This window comes from Magallana gigas, chromosome 7, assembly GCF_963853765.1.
Source record: "Magallana gigas chromosome 7, xbMagGiga1.1, whole genome shotgun sequence".
In the NCBI taxonomy this organism is placed as follows: domain Eukaryota; kingdom Metazoa; phylum Mollusca; class Bivalvia; order Ostreida; family Ostreidae; genus Magallana; species Magallana gigas.
This window is the reverse complement of record NC_088859.1, coordinates 25,158,725-25,180,466: the sequence shown is the minus strand read 5'-3', so window position 1 is coordinate 25,180,466 and position 21,742 is coordinate 25,158,725. Positions and strand designations below refer to the sequence as shown.

The following is a 21,742-nucleotide window of genomic DNA, read 5'->3' as shown; positions in this document are numbered from 1 at the left end:
CATAAAATGATCTTTATTAACTTTCATAGATAAATGCATGTTGTGAGATGAATGTCACCAATTGTTCTAAACCAATACTGCCATACAAGATTACTTATCACAGGGATCAGCTGTTATGACCTTCATGTTTGACCTGAAAAATAGTTCAAGGTCATTACACACCTTTTACTGATAGAGGCAGGGTGAGAGAAAATATATATGACCTGAACGAGGATTTTACAAGGTCTGACCTTGCTCTTTGACTGGAAGAAATCTTGTTTAAGGTCTATGTAAACCTTTTTATGTGTGAAGCATAGGGATTTTTTTATATGCTGGACCACTCCAAAAAATAATGCTCATATGGACTGACACAAGGGTGGACTGTTGTAAACAGAGCACCATAGCATGCCTGCAGGCCCTAATTTAATAAATCTGCATGTATTAACATCCTCTCTACCCATGTTTGTGCGTATCTCTCCTCCATGAACAGCACAATGCCAAAATAACAACTTCCTACCAGTCAGCAAAAAGAAAAAACTTATCGAAATTGAAAAAACTCAGATAATTAAATCAAAGTAAAGATTTATCAAATTTATAAATTGCAAAATACATACATATATTTTTGTATTCCATATACAAAGTAATAAAACATGCACCATAACACCTAATGGTGTTGATATGTATTCAATTAACATAGCAAAATCTTGAATAATTCTGGATTAACAATTGGACATGTGCAGTATTTGGTTCCTCTGTTTTTAGCTATAGAGAATATAATTTAAAAAATACAAAATCCATATATATATCTATATAAACCAGTAAGTTTCTTTCACTTATCAGTAAATAATCCATACAGATATAGAAGTGCAAGTAATAAATAATAATTGATATGCAATATGATGGATTTCCTAATCAATGGAATGGTATGCAAGAAATGAGAAATCTTGGTACAAGTTACTCCCCTTTGTACAATTAATCAACTTAAATTTATATTGCTAGTGTCTGAGTAAAGCCACCAAAACATGCAATATATTATGACATATCTCTCTTTCTTCTCCTTTCCTCCATTCTCATTTGGTACTGAATATAGGAAATCTCTTTTTAAATGCTCTAGCTAATTTAATTATAATTTCTTTTTACTCTAATTAATTGACATCTAATCCCATGGAATTTGAAAATAAAAAATGACTTGATCAGGAGAAAATCAAAATCTTCTTGGCTGATTAACATATATTTACAGTAAATCAAATGAAAAACCTTAGAATCTTTAATCTGCAAGAGAGAGAGAGAGAGAGAGAGAGAGAGAGAGAGAGAGAGAGAGAGAGAGAGAGAGAGAGAGAGAGAGAGAGGGAGGAGAGAGAGAGAGAGAGAGAGAGAGATTGCGTCATGAAATTATTTCAGTGAAACAAAATTGTCACAACCTGAATTTCATACTGCATGATAATTATAATTAATTAATCATGTCAGTTATGAGCACTGACAAGAATTAAGATGATTATTACAAGTATTTTCCATATAATACTACATTACCACTTATAAATATATTCTTCTTAATAATATAAAATTAATGATAAACAACTATAAATACATGTATAAGTTAGAGTATACATATTAATAGGTAACCTGAGACAATCTGCCATGAAATTTTCACATCAAGCATTAACAATCTCCAATCCTCAGCAATGTTCGATAATAAGATTGACTCTAAATAATCTGGAATTTTTTTATCCGTACCATAAATCTGCCTTTCATTAAGGTACATTTAGTCAGTCTTGAAGTGTTAATATTACACTAATCCATGCAACAAGCAGCTTGGCTAAGTGGCTCCAAGAAGACCTACTATCTAGAGGTAATAGGGTTCGAGCCATTGTTGCACCATTACGACTTTTTTTTACTGATTTTATCTCAACTTGTAAACTTTATTTATTCTTTTATATTCATCATGGCCAAAATTTCAATAACTTCATAACATACCCGGTACATGGATAGTATCAAAAAATTTCTTTTTATTTTACTTCATTTATAAAGTTTGAAGGATAAATAATATTTTTAGGATGAAAAAAAACCCTTTTTGAGGCTGAGGATCGCAGAACCCTGATGGTAAAATTCTTTATCTTGCACTTTTCCTACACTAAATTTCTAAAAAAAAAACCACTGTTACACTAGATATTCAAAACGAGTATTGAATTTAGATTGCATATACTATTCTGAGCAAATTTAAGGTGGATTACTGAATTAGGAACACTATACAATCCAAATTACAAAGACAATTTCATCATTTAACTGATGACCAATGATGGTAAATTTCAAAATGAAAAACATAACTTTGGCATTTGATGAGTAAAAAATATTTAAGAACATATCTGTTATATCATAATATCATTAATCATGAGATTTCTAGAATATTTATTTAGAACATGCAAAATCCAAGAATTTTTTTTTTATCTCAATTCTTGAAAGAAGATATCACTGATTTACATAATATCATGTATACAAATGTGGAGACATCAAACCATTGCACTACTCACTAACCAGTACATGTATTTTATGTATGAAATGTTCGAGCTATAAAACTAAAGTATTTTTATGATACACTATGGTAGGAGCCTTAATTTGCAAACAAAGTAAAAAATTGTCTTCAGAACATTAAATTATTTTTGCTAACCAAATCCAATAAGCATATATAGTGTAGTTGATTTAAGTTGAGAAAAAAATAACCAATCACATCTGCTAGCTGTTAGATGAAATTTGTTTTGCAAAAATAATTTAACTGTTAATATTGCATTTATTCTTCTGTTTTCAAATTCATTTTTTTTTCTTCAAACTGTGATATAATTTGTTTCCAAACTGTGGAATAAATTATTGATATTCATTTTAGTTCACCTGAGTAGATTTTATATTCATATTAATTAGAATAACATGACAGTATTGGATATACCATATGATCTTGTGTGTAACTCTTTTGATTTCATGTTTATATACAGATATAAATAAAAAATCTACATTGTATAAATTAAATTCTATAAATCATCTTAGACTAGAATATCTTTAAAAGTTGAAAAAATATATAATTTCTTTCCATACACTTGCAGGCATCAAGCTACTGTATTCTTTGTTAAATGTATAAATCATATGCAGCAATAAATTTTTGGCTGCCTATGACTTAAACATATCATGACAAAAAGTTTTGTTAATCTCAACATACAACAAATCTGTAACATTAATGGAACATTTCAATCTTTTCCCACGTCAAATCAAAAATACAGTTTTTTTCCATAAACCATCAATAGTCATTGAGCAACATAAAAATTTTCTGAACAGTAAGTTTTGTTAACTGAACATATGTTTAACATGAATGGAACATATTCCAACCTTTTTATTTAAATCACGATTCATGATGAAGTGGTTACTTCATGGAATAGATAGTAGATAGAATAATGGAGAATGGGTGGAATCACAATCTTTATAAATACAAAGTTTCGTTGATGAATTGTGGACAATCACAACAGATTAATGATGGTTGTAAAATGCAACTAAGAAAATAATTTGAAGAATTTCAAACATTCCACTGGAGCAATAAAACAATGGTACAGTGTTGCTTCTAAAAAATTCAAAAACATTATTCGTTGTTGTAAAATAAAAAAAAAAATAAAAAAAATTCATAAAAGCCATATATCTACATTCCTTGGTCTCATGCTGGATCTAATTGCACCCAATATAATGCATCCATATGCATTATAAAATACGGAGTTAAAATATTTTTTATTTTTTATATTCTGATCTAAACCCAATGAAAAATTAAGATTCCTTTGGGTTTTTTGGAGCTAAATATGCCTTATAATAAAAATTTGAGAATAATACAGTCATGGTTATTCCATAGAAAATCCCATATATACAAAACCCATGGTAAACATAGCCTATGGTTGCATGCACAAAACCGACGAAAAACTGGAATATCTGGAGCTCAGTGATGTGTCTTTTCCAAGGAAAAGACCTGTCTGGAAATAAAGCTGAAAGCCCATAGTATGTGTACAAAACGATGTGGACAAATGAGTTGTTCATGAGGTAAAAGGCAATTCCGGGCCAAGGGTACATGTGATAGGCCACGTCGCTGAGCAGGAGGATGGAGCTGTGGTGATAGACGTGGAGGAAGCTGATCTGGCGCCGCCTGTGACGAACGATCATGAAAACTGTGTCCAGGAGCTCCAGCAGCTTGGTGAGCCAGTAGACACGGTACACCGGCCTCAGTATGTCCGAGTCTCCCTTCTGGAACATGGACTCGCTCCGGAGGATTCCATTCAGGAAGCCAAAGAAAGCATAGATGCTGACCAAACTGCAGGCAAAGTTGTGGAGAATAAGGATCTGGAAAAGACATGAAATGAAAATAAGGTAATGTAACATCATGTATAAATAAAACATTAAGGAATGACATGAGAGAGAGAGAGAGAGAGAGAGAGAGAGAGAGAGAGAGAGAGAGAGAGAGAGAGAGAGAGAGAGAGAGAGAGCAAAAATGTTTCAATTTGTAAAAAATTAATATGTAAACTAAGACATCCACCATAATCAATAAATCAAGAACAAGAGGTTATCTATGGAGTTACTGAAATAAACATTGTTAACTTAAAATTTAGAAAATTTGAGCTTACAGGACGAATTTGTAAAGGAGAAGTTTTCCGCTGCCAGATAGGAGCCAGGAATATGATCATCACTAAATAACAGCAACAGACAGGGAATGAGGGGAGAGACACAGTGATGGAGAGGAATCTCTGCAGGCTTTCCACACTAACCGCCATGGCTCTGTTAAAAGAAGAAATCAAATGATATACCAGTAGCTATTTAAAGTTTAAAAAAAAAAACCCAGACCAACTCATTATTAGAATAAGACTAACAAATAAAAAACTGTTAAAGGTTTTGAGGATCGCAAACATCAAGAGAGAACAACAATGGCAGATTTCAATACCATGAGAATTCAGTGCACATGTTCGAAGTCATGACCTTGGAAGTTAACGGTAATTGCAAAATGCATACAAGGACACTGACACAATTTTAAAATATAAACAAATTAAATGTATTATATGTATGATATTAATTGTTAAATTTTTGTTGTTAATTTAACCCCTTATCAGGTTGAGTTGTAAAGGACATTTTTTAGTACCTGTTTTTCAAGACTTAAAAAAATAATTTAATGAAAAAATATTTCACAAAGTTTATTTCACTTATGAAATAGTGATACCACCATCCACCTCCTACCTAAACCAAAAAAGACTGAAAGGTTGGAATGTTCCATTAATGTTACACATTTTTTGTTGTTAATTTAACCCCTTATCAGGTTGAGTTGCAAAGGACTTTTTAGTTCCTGTTTTTCAAGACTTAAAATATATATGGGATTTGTCAAGTTCTTTGTAATGTCTACAGACAAAATTATATTATTCTATTATCAGCAAGAATAAATTCAACATTCAAGTAATAAACCAGTGTAAATTAAGCTTCCCCAAAAATAATTCACTGCAAAACTGTAAAAAGCTTATTTTTCTTCTCTAAGGGCTTACTGTGTGTCATACAGTAAATGTTGATAATGATAATGTTGTCCCTGTACAGTTTTCACGGTGATGCACCTGTTCTCTTACACCTGACAGGTTAACCTGAGTATTGATTGTGTTCAAACCTCACAAGCTGCCCTATTCAACCATTATCTGCATCTATGAAAGAAACAAATGTGATTGTTTATATGAACATGTATTAGCGGTACTCAGTTGCTAAAGGGTTGGTGTATGTGTTTGCTAATAATCATCAAGAGTAAACTGTTCACCTTTTTTCATCAATTTTTAAGCTGTATATGGTGAATTTTACCTTAGAGAAAGAAAGAGAATTTATTTGAATTTGATAATTTGACAACATTTTTTTTAGAAAGAAAGCAATGAACAGAATAATTTGATTACAAAAATATATCTAATATCCATAGGTTTTACCATTCCAATCCAATCCCCAAATTATTCCCCCTTAAAACCCTTTGATACCTGCATTCAAAAAGGGGTCCAAACACTCATCATCATAATTATTTAATTTTATATAATACCATATTGAACTTGCGTGAAACATTTATCCACTTATATATCCTCCTGAAGGGTTCTTAATTATTTTCAAACAATCAAAACTAAAGAGATATAAATTAATTATTAAATAGACCACATCCATAATTGCATATGTTTTAAAAAAGTGACCTGGCTTGAAAAAATAACCATGTTGAAATGCCCTAGCTATTCATCCTTTTCACTCAATTTGTGTATGTTTAGATCGAAACTCATAACAATGTATCTATAAACGCTCCATCTGTGGATTATTATTAACTTGTCCGTATCCATAAGCACCTGTCTCATTTAATCTTCCCATTCGTGATAACAATACAAGTTTAAATCTTTATTCAATATAACATGGGAAAATGAGCATGTCCTAGAAAAATATACAGATTATAAACAAATGATAACAATTTGTCTAGTTATTAACAACCACAGCATGTACAGTCACAATTGGTAGTACAATCCTGATCATGTGCATTTTATATAGCTGACAACTTCTAGGTTAGCAGTTAGCACTTAAGTTGTTTTTTTTTTTTTTGGGGGGGGGGGGGGCTTTGAGTGTAAATTTTCTACAATTCATCAGAGAAGATAAAACATTCCAGTGACTTTAAAGAAAGGATTCACTTAAGAGACAAACTGAATAAATACCTTTTATGTTTAACTAAAACTGAGATCTCTTGTAGAGTTTTAGAACCTAATTCAGCATTATTGGGAGGCTCACCATTGGCTTAGCTGACCCAAGTACCGATATATTCCTCCTCACTTATTATAATAGATAAACCATATGAAAAAAATGAATGAAGAATTCTTGTCCTATACCTTTTATGTCCTTTATAGTGAGGATTCACATACAGGAAACAAAGTAAATTATCTAATTGATCTAACCACACAGAACACATGGAAATGTTTCACCTAAGTGGAGACTTCCTTTAGAGTACTAGGCACACACTCAATGATATGAATGAGGACTTCCTGGTTTTATCTATTTGTACCTCATTCCCATTGCAAAATAATTTTACATGTAATTTGGCATTTATTTATAGGTGAAATTGATCTGAATATAACTGGATTTAATATAATCTGCATGCAAACTATTAATTTTTTGTTAATTTCTATCATGTCTATAAATCTTGTGTCAATTAATTTATAAATATATTTTGCATCATTGTTTCAGTGACAGTAAAAAAAAACTGTTTCACTCATATTCATCATATAATATATGTTATCTAATATTCTGTAAATATAAATATATTTTGCATCATTGTTTCAGCACTAGTGACAGTCATAAAAGACTGTTTTACTCATTCTATATTTACAAATTATACTCATTTTATAAAAGAGTAATAGGCATTTACAAAAGTAATGCAGAATTAACTACAATTTTTTTCAATTTTTTTTACATATATCAAATCAGTAAAATATACATGCATTCTTACTCAGCCAAAAGGAGCTAGTATGAGACCACAGGACCACACAGCTCACATTGGACAACGCAAGCAGGGACTTATTAAATCTCTAAAATTTAAACTCTTATAAAAATAATATAATGTTAATACAAAACTACAATCATTCAAATTTCACACAAAGTCATTATATACCCAAAGATTTTTAAACAAGATTAACACTTACTCAAACCACCTTTAATATATATCTTAATCAATTCAACAATCTTTTATGTTCAAAAGAATTTTTTCAATCTATTTAAAAAAAAAATAAAATTGTATCCTGCCGGCCATCAGGTGTTTCCAATAATCATGTGTTTATATTAAGTTTATTTCGAGTTTTCTCCAAAATTCGGACACTTGATATACAGAGTCTCCTTTCGTTTTTATACACTACCCTAGTTATGCTGCTTGCAAAGATTTAATTAAATCCCACAATCAAGAGACTAGTAAAATACAATTTTTCACGATTACTTACTTAAATATACATGTATAAAGTCATTAAAATTGCTTGTAATATCACAATATCTAAACTCGTTAAATGTTTTGTAAAATATACTTCTGATGTCGTATTTTCATGCTAATATTATTACACGACTTTGTAAAGTTTTCTTAATATTGAAGCCAAAGCGCGCTATAAATTTCGATTTAAGTTAAATTAATTGAAATAAAAACTTTAAAAACAACTGAAAGCATTGTTAGATATATTTATAAGGTTATTCCACATTTATTTTAATTACCATCAAAGAAATTTGCAGATAAATCATACTATAGGAAAACATGATGCTGATTTTTAATGGTTAATAGTGGCATCAAGTTAATTTATTTATGTATAAAAACACATTTCTGTGATTTAATATCAGAAATTTTCGATGCCATGTCTGAGGTTAAAAATGATATAGTTTTAAAATTGTTGACTAGAGGAGACAATCATTAGAGACATCGTTTAGTGATAGACTATCGAAACCCATGATGTACGCTAGGATGCTGTAAGAGTTACAAACAGTGACCTGCATTTCTTTTGTTTTAAATTAAATTGGCTTAAATGATAACCCATTACAACAGGTCACATGCAAAACATTTCTTGCTATTTTCTTTCAACGTGAGCAAAATAAAATAATTTTATGCCCCCCCCCCCCATTAAATTTTACCTGTTTACTACAACCGGGATATCTTGTGCTCAGGTGAGCTGATAAAGTTTGAATTTCAAATTAGCAACTTTGCAATGATACACTGATGGTGAGATCAGACCGTCTTTATGAATGAATAAACTTGCAAAAATAAATAGCGGAATTTATTTACCGTAGTTTTAGGGCATCCTCTGTCACACCATCACAATGTCATGAATGTGCAATGTTTTAGATGTGATGGTGTAGATCCGGTTTTAATTTTATATAATAAAACTCTAATAAACGAAGACAAGTAAACAAGAGACATAAATAACATTATTTATGTCTCTGAGTAAACATGGTAAATCGTGCAATTAAAACATTTTTAAACACTTAAATAACATAGATCTTTGAATTTTACAAAAGTTTTTAGATGAAATTAAATGTTAAAAATTTTACATCTTTTTTTTCTCTTTTGCTATTATTTACACATAAACTATAAAAACGAAAACAATCAAATTTTTTATTTTCATTTGAAAATTTGAATTGAAAATGCTACTGGAATGCTTCAACTAATGTTTACATAGTAGGGATGGCACAACCCCTAGTTTATTGCATATTTTTCTCATTTTAGTCAAATTAAATTATCCAGGTAGAGCGCATGCGTATTGCTGAAGCTCCACGAAAGCAGAAAGATGGACTACTTCCGAAAGTATTTGAGTACACCTCAAGGGACTGCTGGGCAGCCCACGGGTGTTGAAACGGTACAACGATATTTTAAAACACAATTCATATCTCTATATTCAGAGCTTCGTTGATATACAGTTTAATGCAATAGTTCTCCTGGAAAATTACTGTAACCGGCAGTTCGAGTTTTCTCTACTGCCTACAATAAACGTAAACAAACATATTGGTATGAAATATACGCTAAAAAAAGAGTATTCATTGTTAGATGTCAAGATTGCATAATTATAAATGCTATTACAGTGAAATAATTAGAAAAGTAATACTTCCAGTTCTATCAGTCATCACGATATGAACTTTGATATAGCGATGCCACTAAGGCCTACTGGCCTGCAACGAGAGGCGTGTTCAGCAGAGCGAATGCTTGAAAGGGCTCACCAAAATGTGTGTTTCAGGTATAGCGCCCACACGCACCATCTCTGCTGAACACGCCTCAATACTCGCAAAGTTACGTTTCTCGACAGGGTATTGTTACATCAATTTTCATATATGATTTTATGTGTTGATAAAATGATGTAACAATGCACTGAGGAGAAATGGTCATTGGCGAAAATCGGTCGTATGCCAGTATACATAAAGATATCATAAATTTTGGTTTAGAATGCTCTTCATTGAGCTACTTTCTCTCATGCACCACAATCGACCTCAATAATTTTTGTTAAATTCATACCTTGACTGAGAGTAGCATGGTGTAGAGTTTAAAACAAATTCAAAGGCAATTCAAGTGATTACATCTGTAGTAAGATGACTGCAGATTTTTTTTTCACAGAACGTGTAAGGAAATTAGGTAGATATGTCTTAAAGTAGTGCAAATTTCTCTGTGACATTAAGTGCAAATTTCTCTGGGACATAAATTGCAATTTTTTTTTTGCATGTATGGACTGTAGCTCTATGGTCTGTCTGTCCAAAATTCTGTCCAGTTACTGTTCTGCAGCTAAAATTATGGTAAACTGCAGAACTATTAGCCAAATACCAATGCTTTCTCGTTAGTGCATTGCTATCTCATTTTATAAAACATAGATATATGGTTGATGCAATAATTCATAAATATATGTGCAAAAAATGATGCAACAAGGTATTTGTGAGAAATGGTGCTTAACGAGAATTGGTCTTGTCCATGAGTATAGGTTTTATTGAGATTTTACAAGATATAAAGATTTATGTACAAGATTTTATTGCATAAATACAGAACTGTATTTGTAAATGGACCAGTGGTGAAGTGTAACACTATTAGGCTCAATGATTAAAAAAAAAAGTATGAAATTCAATAAATGTCGAAAATGATATGCCATTTAAGAATAAAGTTTAATATAAACGTATTTGGTGAATTGTAGGTTGAACGTCTTGTGGATAGGGTACAGTCTTCTACCTTACTCGATGACAGAAGAGATGCAGTCAGGGCACTTAAAGCCATGTCAAAGGTTTGATATATATTAGGGATTGCAACAGTTAACTGGTTACTCCGTCAGAATGATGGCAATTTGTTGCAAAATCACTATCAGTTTGTCATAAAAGAAATCTATAAATATTTATTATAAAATTTTTGAGGATTTAATTTTGATTGTTTATTGACATTAAACATTTGGAGCAAGATAAGGCCTTCAAGGGAAATCAAGAAAAGATTATGGTTACTGTAAGAATACCATATATTACAGCCCAACATGTCCAACTTTTAAAAAGTCATTAAAGATCACTGTTACCAGATATTTTTACAAGTAACCTTCTAGTGTAACTGCAACTGAGAATTGCAAATTTTAACATAAACAGAATATTAATTGCATAATTTGTCATAGTAGTGGTAAATTGTGCAAAAATTAGAACGCAATATGCCGTAAGTTTATGTATTTTGTTAAGATAATCCAGTCAATCAAGAGAAACAAGTTGTTTTGAGTAACTGAAATAAACTTATCATCTATAAATTAACACTTTAATGAAAAACAATATTATATAATTGTTAAGATTATTCACCTGTTAGTTATACTTTCATCATTAATAGCGACCCTTGTCACTGATTTCAGAAATTTCGCTTGGAAGTTGGAACACAAGCAATGGATGTATTGGTACAAACACTGGAGACAGATAGGTATTAATGTACACAATTTAAAAGATAATCTTCATGTGTAGCCTTACTTCCAAAGATGAGAAAATATCTAGGTCATTTGAATTTTACAACCGTACATTCATAAAATCATTATTTAGATAATTTTCATGAAATTTCTAGCCAAATGACCTTGTGTGAACATGCATGCAGTTAACGCAACATTGAAGCCACTATGGTCTTTAATTTACCTCTAAAAATTTGATGTCATGGAAATAAATATTTTTCCATATGATAAGACATGCATCAATCATAAATATACCCCAAATGAAATTTGCACATGTGATGTTTTATAATTCCAATATGATACATCTTGATTTGTTCTTTTTAGGAGTGACTCTGAAATAACAGGATATGCACTGGATGCTCTTTGTAATGTTTTATCTAATGAACCTTTAGATGATGGTAAGAAATCTATTTTCCATCATATTTATGTTTTTTTATGTACAGTACACGTATTATTCAACAGTTCTAATGTAAAGTAAAATACATGTAAGGGGTTTCTATATCCAATTAAATCTACGAAGCACTTCCACATTTCTGAGTATGATATCAATTTTGAGTGTTTTAGTGATGATGTACATGTAGACATAAAAAAGTTTATTTGATGTACTTGCACGATTGTGTTGTTCTTACATGCTTGGGTATGCATTATTTACTTTGAAGTCATTTAAAATTGTTGGACCGGCCCAATTAATATACATATATTTGTTTGTGTTAAAGAGATTCATTCAAGTCTAGGTTATAAAAAGTGAAGTTTTAGTAAAAATAGCCATAATTTTCAATCCAATTTACACTCTAGACGATGAATCCAATATGCCAGCTAACCTTCCAGGAGATTTAGGAGCCCAGTTTACAGAGATATTTACTAAAAAACACGAAAATGTTTCATTGCTGCTTTCCCTCTTGGAGGTTTGTCTATTGTTAATCCTTAAATTTTTCTTAATACATGTACTATGAAAAAATAACTTGAGAAAATAATCAACTGTAACAAATTAATTGAACCACCTGATTCAATACACTGTACTAATAGGAATTCTATTTTGCAGGAATATGATTTTCATGTGAGATGGCCAACAGTAAAGTTACTGACTATTCTACTGACCAATAAAGGCAAAGATTTACAGGAAGCCATCCTCGTCAGCCCTATGGGAGTCTCCAAACTAATGGACTTGTTGTCCGACAGCAGAGAAATCATCCGCAATGATGTAGGTATATTCTGCCAAAAGCTGTAAAAGAATAGTCTATAGTTACATGTGTATACCTGTACTGTTGACGTGTGATGGTTTGATGCATACAAGTACATTGTGTATTTCTGCTAGTTTTATTTTAAGATAAAAATTACTGGGTCCTCACTACAAATAAAATGAATTTAACTTAAATTAACAAGTACTAGCTCTGTTTATTGTTAAATGTAGATAGATGATCTAAATTACAAAAAATGCTCTTTGTTACTGGACCTTATTAACCATAACAGACTCTAGAGAGAGCAGAGTATTATATAGGAATCATCATTAAATCATTGTCCTGTATTACTTAAAGAAAAAAAAATCTATTACTGAGAAATTAAGCCCTGTTTAGTTTGTAAAGAACAGAGAGAAAAAAAAGAACAATTTTTGTACATTTTCAGATACTACTTGTTCATGTACATGTATTATGAATATTAATTTTCTATCTTTAATTATAACATGAATGTACTACATATATGTATCTGTATCTGCAGGCATTGCTGTTACTTACCCAGCTAACCAAGGGCAACACAAACCTTCAGAAGATCGTGGCATTTGAGAATGCTTTTGAGAGATTGCTGGACATTGTGCGAGATGAGGGCAACAGTGATGGAGGTATTCTTTTGTGATTAAACTTTACTCACTAGTTGAAAAATTAAAAGTATTTTCAATTCATAAGTGGGTAAAAAAAAAAGGAGTTTCTGGTAGTTTAATATTGCCTTATTTTGTTCATTTTCACTACTATGATGTTATATTTATTATTGTATGGACATAATCATGTTTTTATATAACTTGTAATTTAATTTTTTCATAAGAACATGTACATGTATATGTATATTCTAAAGCCATTAAAAACTGTGTCCAGGAATTGATGTTCCGTAAATAGTTGGGTAGGCTTTATGCATTTTCTATTAGTCAACCTTAGTCAATGATTTTGGCCTCAAATCGAACGTGTTAGTACATGAAGCACTAAATACACTGTATTAATTAACCACAATAAACTTTCCAGGTATAGTAGTAGAGGATTGTCTCCTCCTGCTGACTACACTTTTGAAGAACAACTCATCCAACCAGAATTTCTTCCGAGAGAGTAGCTACATTCAGCGCCTCACCCCCTACTTTGACCTAGATTCACAGCACACCCATTCACAGGCAGGCTGGTCTGCCCAGAAAGTGACCAACCTTCATCTCATGCTGCAGGTTAGCTCCTACTAACAGATTTGTCTTTCCAGCATATTTACTTTTACCCCGTTTAAATTCTTGTGTCCTGGTTACACCAATTAAGACGCACAACTCTCATTTACATGTGTATATTAGAATTACTGCATTCATGAATAAAACTATTTGTACCTTTCAGTGGGATGCTTTTTGAAAATTTCAGTAGATGTACATTTTATCATAATCAGTAAAATTGTATACAGGACAACCTTTTTTCACAACAGCTTTATTTTGTAATTTACCAATAATTAACTGGATTCTTAAAATTCTTTTTTGTGACCAAGCCTACATGTAAGTAGATAATCTAAGGCCAATATGAAAGACATGCAATGAACTGTTAATTTCCTCCAAAACATATTCACAGGGATGAGGTTCCTGTGAACCTGAAATTTTTTGCCAACATGAATAAAACTTGGTTTACAGTACATGTATAATAGCCAGATCTCCCTCCTGTTGTAGCTGGTGCGATGCCTTGTGTCCCCCAACACTCCCCAGCAACAGGTCACGGCCTGTCAGCGGACCATGTTCCAGTGTGGTAAGTAACCAACCGACTGGTACCTGGCGCTTCTACTGATGCTGAGAAAGGTGTTAAATTTTAAGATTGAGACAGGAAAACTTTTTCACAAATATATTATAAAAGTTTCAGTGAACTTACTATATACTTTCAGTTTGGAGAGATTAATGTGTAGTGAATCTTTCTTTTGCAGGTTTATTGAAACAGCTTTGTACGATTTTGATGGCCAGTGGGGTTCCTGCTGATGTCTTGACAGAAGTAAGCAATTTTTCATGTGATTGCAACTTGCATCTTTTACTACATGTGTATTAATAATGCGTTCAATGTTACAAAAATTGTTTTACGTTTGTTTAATGGAGGATTCTGACATGTTTAAATCTATGCAACTTTTGAAACACAATTTGAAACATTCACATGTATTGCAGAAATTTTATGTAATGAGCTGGATACATTGTACAAATTTAAATAATGAGTACCTTGTGTGTATGTGTACAATAGATGGCTCGATTGGTCATAATATTCCACTTCTTTATTTTAGACCATCAATACCGTTGCAGAGGTCATAAGAGGGAATTTACAAAACCAAGAATATTTTGCCTCTGTTATGGCTCCTTCAAATCCTCCAAGGTGTGTTACCATTTCATGTTGTCGTACTGTTTTGCCCCCCCCCCCCCCCCCCCAGAAAATCCTTAAAAAATGAAAATCATATTAACAAAAGACAAGACAGTTCCTTATGTTCATATATACAGTATGTATTTATGGCATACCTATAGAATATTCTGTATAACTTCTGTCTCTCTATATATAGACCTGCCATAGTTGTTCTGCTGATGTCTATGGTGAATGAGAAGCAGCCCTTCCCCCTGAGGTGTGCGGTACTGTACTGCTTCCAGTCCTTCCTGTATAAGAACGAGGTGGGCCAGTCTCAGATCGTCACCACTCTACTGCCCACCTCCTCAGACGGTGAGTCTGTTTGTCCTGACAATTTATGTATGGCTTGTATCCATTAGTCAGCAAACCAAGTGTTTCTCCAGATGATAAGTAACAATATGCTGTTTAGCAAGTAATGGACAATAGAGCTATAACTTTACTGTACTACATATTCATGTTTTTAGAATAGATGACTCCCACGTGCAGTTTATTGTGTAGATTTTTATGTTTCATTGAATGAACAAAGTTTGAACCTGATCAGTATAATTTCATGAGAAATGTTGAGCAGCCTTTTCATGTTGATTCATATCTTTCAATCATGACACAACGAACTTACAAGTATTATCTTCTGTGCTGGAAGAAGAATGATTTTAAACTTGCTGATAACAATTCGCTTCATAGGTAAAATTAAAAATTACAATATTTCCATAAATTCTTCAGCAAACCAGATAACAGCTGGACAGTTACTTTGCGGTGGTTTGTTCAGTGCCGACTCCTTATCCAACTGGTTTGCAGCGGTGGCAATGTTGCATGCCATCCAGGATAATGGCACGCAGAAGGAGCAGCTGTTACGAGTGCAGCTAGCAACCAGCATCGGCAGTCCCCCGGTGTCTCTGTTACAGCAGTGCTGCAATATACTGGCACAGGTAAGACTGAGACTTGATCACAGGCAGTGAATACATGTATGTACCGCTAATATATTATTTTTCAGGACAACAGAATTTATTTTGTCAAAATTTATATTTATGTAATCTTGATGATCTTGAATAATTAGTGTGTTAATTTTCATTGATATTTTCTCTTAAGAGGGGTCTACCTTGTGTACTAGAATTCCTTTGTTTGATACTTCTTGATGTATGGTAGATCAAAATGCCATGTAAAATTACCAGTACATGGTTTCAAGGGATATACATGTATGTAACTTGCATGTAAAAATTAAAGCTACATGTAATGTTGTAGCATTTTATGTACATGTACAGACAGTTCTCATCAACAAAGCTGAAATGAATAATATTTCTGTATAATATTTTTATAGGGCGGGAGGTTCCAGACCCGGGTAGGTCTGCTGCAGCTGCTGTGTGCCTGGATGATTGACTCCCCCATCACTGTGGCTCACTTCCTCGCCAACACCGCCAACGTACCATATGTATCCTTTGATAGTCAGTTTGCCATTCCAAAGATTCATTTGTCATAAAAAAGAACTGAACCGAGTAGAGACTTTGAATTTGATATCAAAGGGCAAGGTCAAAGATGGATGTCATTAAATGGGAAAGGTGAATGATAGAGGTCAAATGTCATGTTTGCTTCCGGTACTTTATCATTAACAGTGTCATCTTGCTTCACCTCACATCACATCTGTAATCTTAAATTTGTTTTGGCAAAATCTCACCAATTTCCTTATGATTGAAATTGTGTACCAGAAAATGCTATGGAATTTTAAGGGACATTTACAGGCTGTTTCAGCTTTACATCAATTGAAGAGTTTCCTTAGTTGTCTGTTAGCTAATTACACAAGTTTCAGCCTCTGACAGTGATGAGAATGAATCCATTGTGCAGGGTCTGTGTGCATTCCTCCTGGGGATTACTGTTCTGTATAATGATGAACAGAATGAAACATTTAACAAGTACGTACAAATGTGAACTATCTTATTTTTTGGTTTAGCCAATACATGTCTCTTGGAAAACTCCAAATAGAATTTAACATGACAGTACAAGTAAACATAGCCAATGACAATAATTAGCTTGTCCACTGGGTTGCTTAGGTTCAATACTTGTATTGTACATGTATATGTATACATTGTACAACTATTAATTTGATTTTCATGTATTTTGTTTGGGGCTTTATGTGTGGGCTAGAATGAAGAATATTTTAGTACTGTTACACATGTATAATGCATAGAAAACAAAGTTAAATGCTTGAAATACTGTTAGATAATATGTTGTGTTTTCATTGTTTGAAATCTTTTTTACTTGCAGGAGTTCACTTAGACAAATTATTGAAAAAAGAATAGGACTAGAAACTTTTACAGAAAAATTATCACAAGTTCCTAAGAATGAAAGTTACACGAAAGCAGCGAAAAAACCACACGTTAGCTACAAGCAGTCAAGTGAAGTTACCTTTGATTATGAATTCACAAGGATATTTAAAGCTTTAGAGGGTAAGACTGAAAGAATGGAAAGGATTGAGAGAGAGAGAGAGATCTATAGCAATGTTGTTTAAAATGCAATTTACATTTAAATGAGCCAAATTGTAGTTGTCTCTGCATAATTTTGAAGTTGTTGGACAATTTGAAATTTAAGTTCTGGTTATTGCAGTGGATGCTTTAGATGCTGTATCAACTGATGCTGGGAGGAAGGAGAATAAAGCAAAGTTAGCAAATCTTCAACAACATGAACTGGTGGTCAACCAGTATAAAGACATTATACAGGAACAGGTATTAATTAAGTTTTAGGAAAAACAGGTGTGATTGTTTCAACTTACAGTGAAAAAAACTGAAACATATAATTGTGTGTTAATGGAAGTCGTAGGAAAATGTATACAGTACCTGTGTCAAAGGGATATGACAGATATTGGATTCATAATAAAATAACATAAATGTTAATAAATCTGTAACAACACTCAAGAGTTGGGGTTTCTCTTAATAATCAAAAATATTTATAAAACTTGCGAAGTGTAACTTGATTTGATCTTGCTCAGAATGTTAACCTAAAAGTATTTCTCTTTGTTCAGAACTGGAATGTGTTTTATGTCAGTTTTTGTATTGATTTAGGATCAAAGACTGAATGATCTCCAGCAGCAGTTCCTAGAACTCCAGTCCAAACATTCCATGTCCGGGGAAGAGATCCGACAACTGAAGGATCAGGTGCAGCAGCTCAAGGACCAGAACTCCCTGCTCAAAGTTCAAAAAGGTAGCACAGCTCAACAGTGTTCAATTTATCATCTAGTATGTTAGAGATACTGAAGTGTTATAAATGATGAGTTCAGATTGTACATGTATTTGATGGATAGTTTGCATGAATGCAAATCTACTAATGATTTACAAAAGAATTTTCATTCATTATGTATAAAGTTATAACAAAGTTAGAGATACATGTACATGTACTCTTAAAAATAGAGATGGGGGGGGGGGGGGTAAGCCATAACTATGTCAAGACAGTGTACATTATAGTTCAGATTTTGATATGTTCACATGTGCTTTACATTCATGTATGTGTGTATTTTTAAGGTGCTCAGAGTAATCCAGCAGCTGATGCCAGAAAGGACGAGGAAATCCGCTCCCTGCAAGACCAGCTGGAGAAGATGAGATTAGACAATGCCAACAAAGACTCGGCCATAGAGAAATTAGTAAGCAATGAAATCAAAATGTCTGAAGCTATGCTAAAAGATTTTTCAAATTTAAAGGTTAACTGAGGTGCTGCTTGCTGTGATGCAGATTTAGGCTCCCTAGGAGTATTGTTTATCTTTCATCTTGATACCAATTCAACTCAAAGTTTGATGCAATTCTTTTTTTCTTCAGAAAACAGATGTTACAGTTCTTGAAGCTAGAGTTGTAAATAGTTCAGAGGAGGATAAAGAAAATATTGTTCCAAGTGAATCAGAAATTTTACAAAACACCATTAGTAGACTTCAAAGTGATTTACAAGAACTTCGAACAAGTGCAGCAGAAAAAGATAACGAAATTAGCCGTCTAAGTGTTCAAAACAATGAGGCTGAGGGTCAGATTCAGTCTCTGGTAAGTATTTGAGATGTTGCAAGGTTTGAAAAAATTACCATCTACAATAAATTGCTGTAGGTGTTTGTAAGTTTAATGTAGCACCATTATAACACATAGCCTAAATATATGTATATTACAGAAACAAAGATTAGAGAGCAATGCTGAAACCCAGGCAGATCCAGCCCAACTTGCCAAACTAATGGAGGAAAAAATGACATTACAAGAAAGAGTTAAAAAGTCAAATGAAGAGAATCTAAAGCTACTGGATAAATTCAATGTATGTGCATACCATGTAGTTTGTTTTGATTTTATGTATTGTGCACTGTGATATGTAAAAAGATCGGAATACAATTCAATTTTATGAGAAGAATTCTCAAAATTAAAAAAAAAGCTCTTGACAATCCACCTCTAAAGCTTGTTATCAGAAATTCATTACCAAACAAAATTTGATTTTAAAATATATACATGAGCTAAGTTTTAATTTACAAAACTACAGTATTATTGAGCAAGGTCCTTGACTAACCCTGTATTTCTATTTGGAATAAATTGTTGTGTACAACGTTGTAGAAAATGGAGGAAGAGAAAAATAGTGTAGTGAGTGAGAAGGAGGGAGTCCTAGAGGAACTAGATACGCTGAAGAAGGAACAGGAAGACTTACTGGTGCTGCTGGCTGACCAGGATACAAAGATCGCCAACTACAAGAAACTACTGAAGGAGAATAATATCCCTGTAAGTCGGAGACACTCCTAATTTCCTTTTTCATGCGATATATAATGTAATTAATCGGGTTTTCCAACGGAAAAATCCTATTAAAATGGTGAAAATGGCAGGCGGGCGGGTGGGTGGCTTGCAAAAGGGTACCCTCATTGTGCGGATAAATCCTCCTACAGTTTTCAAGATAGGAAGTTGTTCTTTTGCAGATCAGTTGTACATATATCAGAGGTGTGCATAATATATCAGAGGTGTGCATTTTGCTAGGAATTTGATTTCTGATAATTTATTAAAAAAAAACAACAAAAAAAAACACCAGCTTTTGAACTTAGTCATTCTTTGGCGAATATTGCATATGGGTACTCCATTTCACTGGATATGGTAGGTAGTGTTTATCAATTCAGGGTTACCGTGGATTATGGATACAGTTCACATAAAAGAAAACCTGGTTTGCTGTCACATTGACAGCTTTTCACTTGTTATGTATAACATGTATAAAATAGAAATGTGTCCATACAATGTCGCATCAGATATATAGAATACAAATAACAAAATACATCATTTTATGTGTTCTTTATAATTACTCTGTATATTTTTATCTCTTTTTGTAGGTGGAAGATGATGATGATGACGATGAAGATGATGATTTAGATGATGATTTGGATGACGATTAAACCGAGATTGATTCAACTAAATTTTAGAATGGGAAAAAATAGTGCAAAAGGATTTGATATTTTACATGTGCATGTAATATCAAAAACAGGTCAAGTACCTGTATACCGTAATGGAGAAAATGACAGCTTGTTTTAAAGAGATGAATCTAGTCTGTGATAGAAAGAATGTTTATAAAAAGTGCAATTGTTTAAGAACATTTATTTGAAAACCAGCAATTTGTAGTTCCTCATAGATTTCTACCATACACATGATACGTGAAAACCAATCTTCATGTACATTAATCGGTCTTGTTCATGTGTGAGAGCTGAAAGTTTTAGCTATGTATGTTTGAAAATTAAACGATTTTAGAATTATTTATTCAATGCATGTACATACACATTATAGTCTTTTTTTGGATGATGTAATGAAATGGTACATATTTATTGTACGAGGTTGTTAAAAAATAAAAGCATAATTAAAAGAACATATCAGCATTTTTCATGGGTATCTGTAAAAATTGAGGTTCATGATATTGATACTGCAAACACTTGGTGTCAAATTTTACTATTTGATGCAAAGGTCTGTTGTTGTTATTTTTAATATATTAAAGTCAATGTAAAATATTATACAATATGGATGGTTTTAAAAGTTTTGAACATAGAAAACTTAAATTTTCTAAAATGATTACATGTATATGTATTTAAATATTTCCCCATCGAAAACTAACATACATGAACATGAATATGTATTTGAAATTGAAATAAAAAATTTACCGTATTTAAAACATGAATAATTTAGTTTAAATACATTTTTTACAGTTTGTTTATAATAACTTGCATGTAATGCCAACGTAAGATTGAATTTTAATTACTGGTACTAGTATGTGATATGCAAACCAGTTCTAAATACATTGTATATTAAAATAATTTTTTTGATCCATTAAATAGTGATTCTTCCAGAATTAAATACTATACATGTAAAAGTATCTTCATTTATTGGCATATTTTCAATGCAACATGTATCCAAAACATTTCCAAACAAATTCAGACATTGTTAACAATAAACTACATAAAGAGTCTAGATTGCCTCTGGTCATCTGATCAGCCATTCCAAGTGTCCATAACAAGAGGCCCATGGGCCACATCACTCACCTGAACAATAGTTCCTTGTATCTTTCTACTAGTATATCATTTTTTTAAAAACATTTTCCCTATATATTTCTATATTCCTATTGGGGCCCCAGTATTAGTCGGGGGGTCACAATTTAAACAATGTTCAGCTCATCTGAGATAAAAGCTCAAGTGAGCTTTTCTGATCCCATTTT

The 21,742-nt window shown here is 32.3% G+C and overlaps 2 protein-coding genes across 8 annotated transcripts; one reads left to right on the top strand and one right to left on the bottom strand.

Moving 5' to 3' along the window:
* Positions 1-1,522: 1,522 nt before the first annotated feature.
* Positions 1,523-8,877, bottom strand: LOC105348990 (very long chain fatty acid elongase 5). Of its 7 annotated transcripts, XM_066067433.1 has the most exons (5): positions 8,798-8,823; positions 7,490-7,568; positions 5,526-5,675; positions 4,623-4,773; positions 1,523-4,341 (listed from the first exon to the last, which is right to left on the bottom strand). In XM_066067433.1, the coding sequence occupies exons 4-5, from the start codon at positions 4,767-4,769 to the stop codon at positions 3,778-3,780; spliced, it is 711 nt and encodes a 236-aa protein (XP_065923505.1). In that variant the 5' UTR covers positions 4,770-4,773; positions 5,526-5,675; positions 7,490-7,568; positions 8,798-8,823; the 3' UTR covers positions 1,523-3,777. The 7 variants fall into 7 exon arrangements, with proteins under 7 accessions (XP_065923505.1, XP_034312036.2, XP_034312039.2 ...); XM_034456145.2 differs by lacking the exon at positions 7,490-7,568 and having other exon boundaries at positions 8,798-8,876; XM_034456148.2 differs by lacking the exon at positions 7,490-7,568 and having other exon boundaries at positions 5,619-5,675; positions 8,798-8,841.
* Positions 8,878-9,243: 366 nt separating this feature from the next.
* Positions 9,244-20,904, top strand: LOC105348989 (general vesicular transport factor p115). Its single transcript, XM_011458619.4, has 23 exons — positions 9,244-9,368; positions 10,683-10,769; positions 11,367-11,431; positions 11,778-11,851; positions 12,249-12,358; positions 12,496-12,654; positions 13,170-13,290; positions 13,685-13,875; positions 14,353-14,428; positions 14,601-14,665; positions 14,946-15,034; positions 15,216-15,370; positions 15,779-15,984; positions 16,374-16,484; positions 16,841-16,962; positions 17,315-17,496; positions 17,654-17,772; positions 18,109-18,247; positions 18,565-18,683; positions 18,856-19,071; positions 19,193-19,330; positions 19,621-19,782; positions 20,376-20,904. The coding sequence occupies exons 1-23, from the start codon at positions 9,300-9,302 to the stop codon at positions 20,436-20,438; spliced, it is 2,838 nt and encodes a 945-aa protein (XP_011456921.3). The 5' UTR covers positions 9,244-9,299; the 3' UTR covers positions 20,439-20,904.
* The last annotated feature ends 838 nt before the right edge of the window (positions 20,905-21,742 follow it).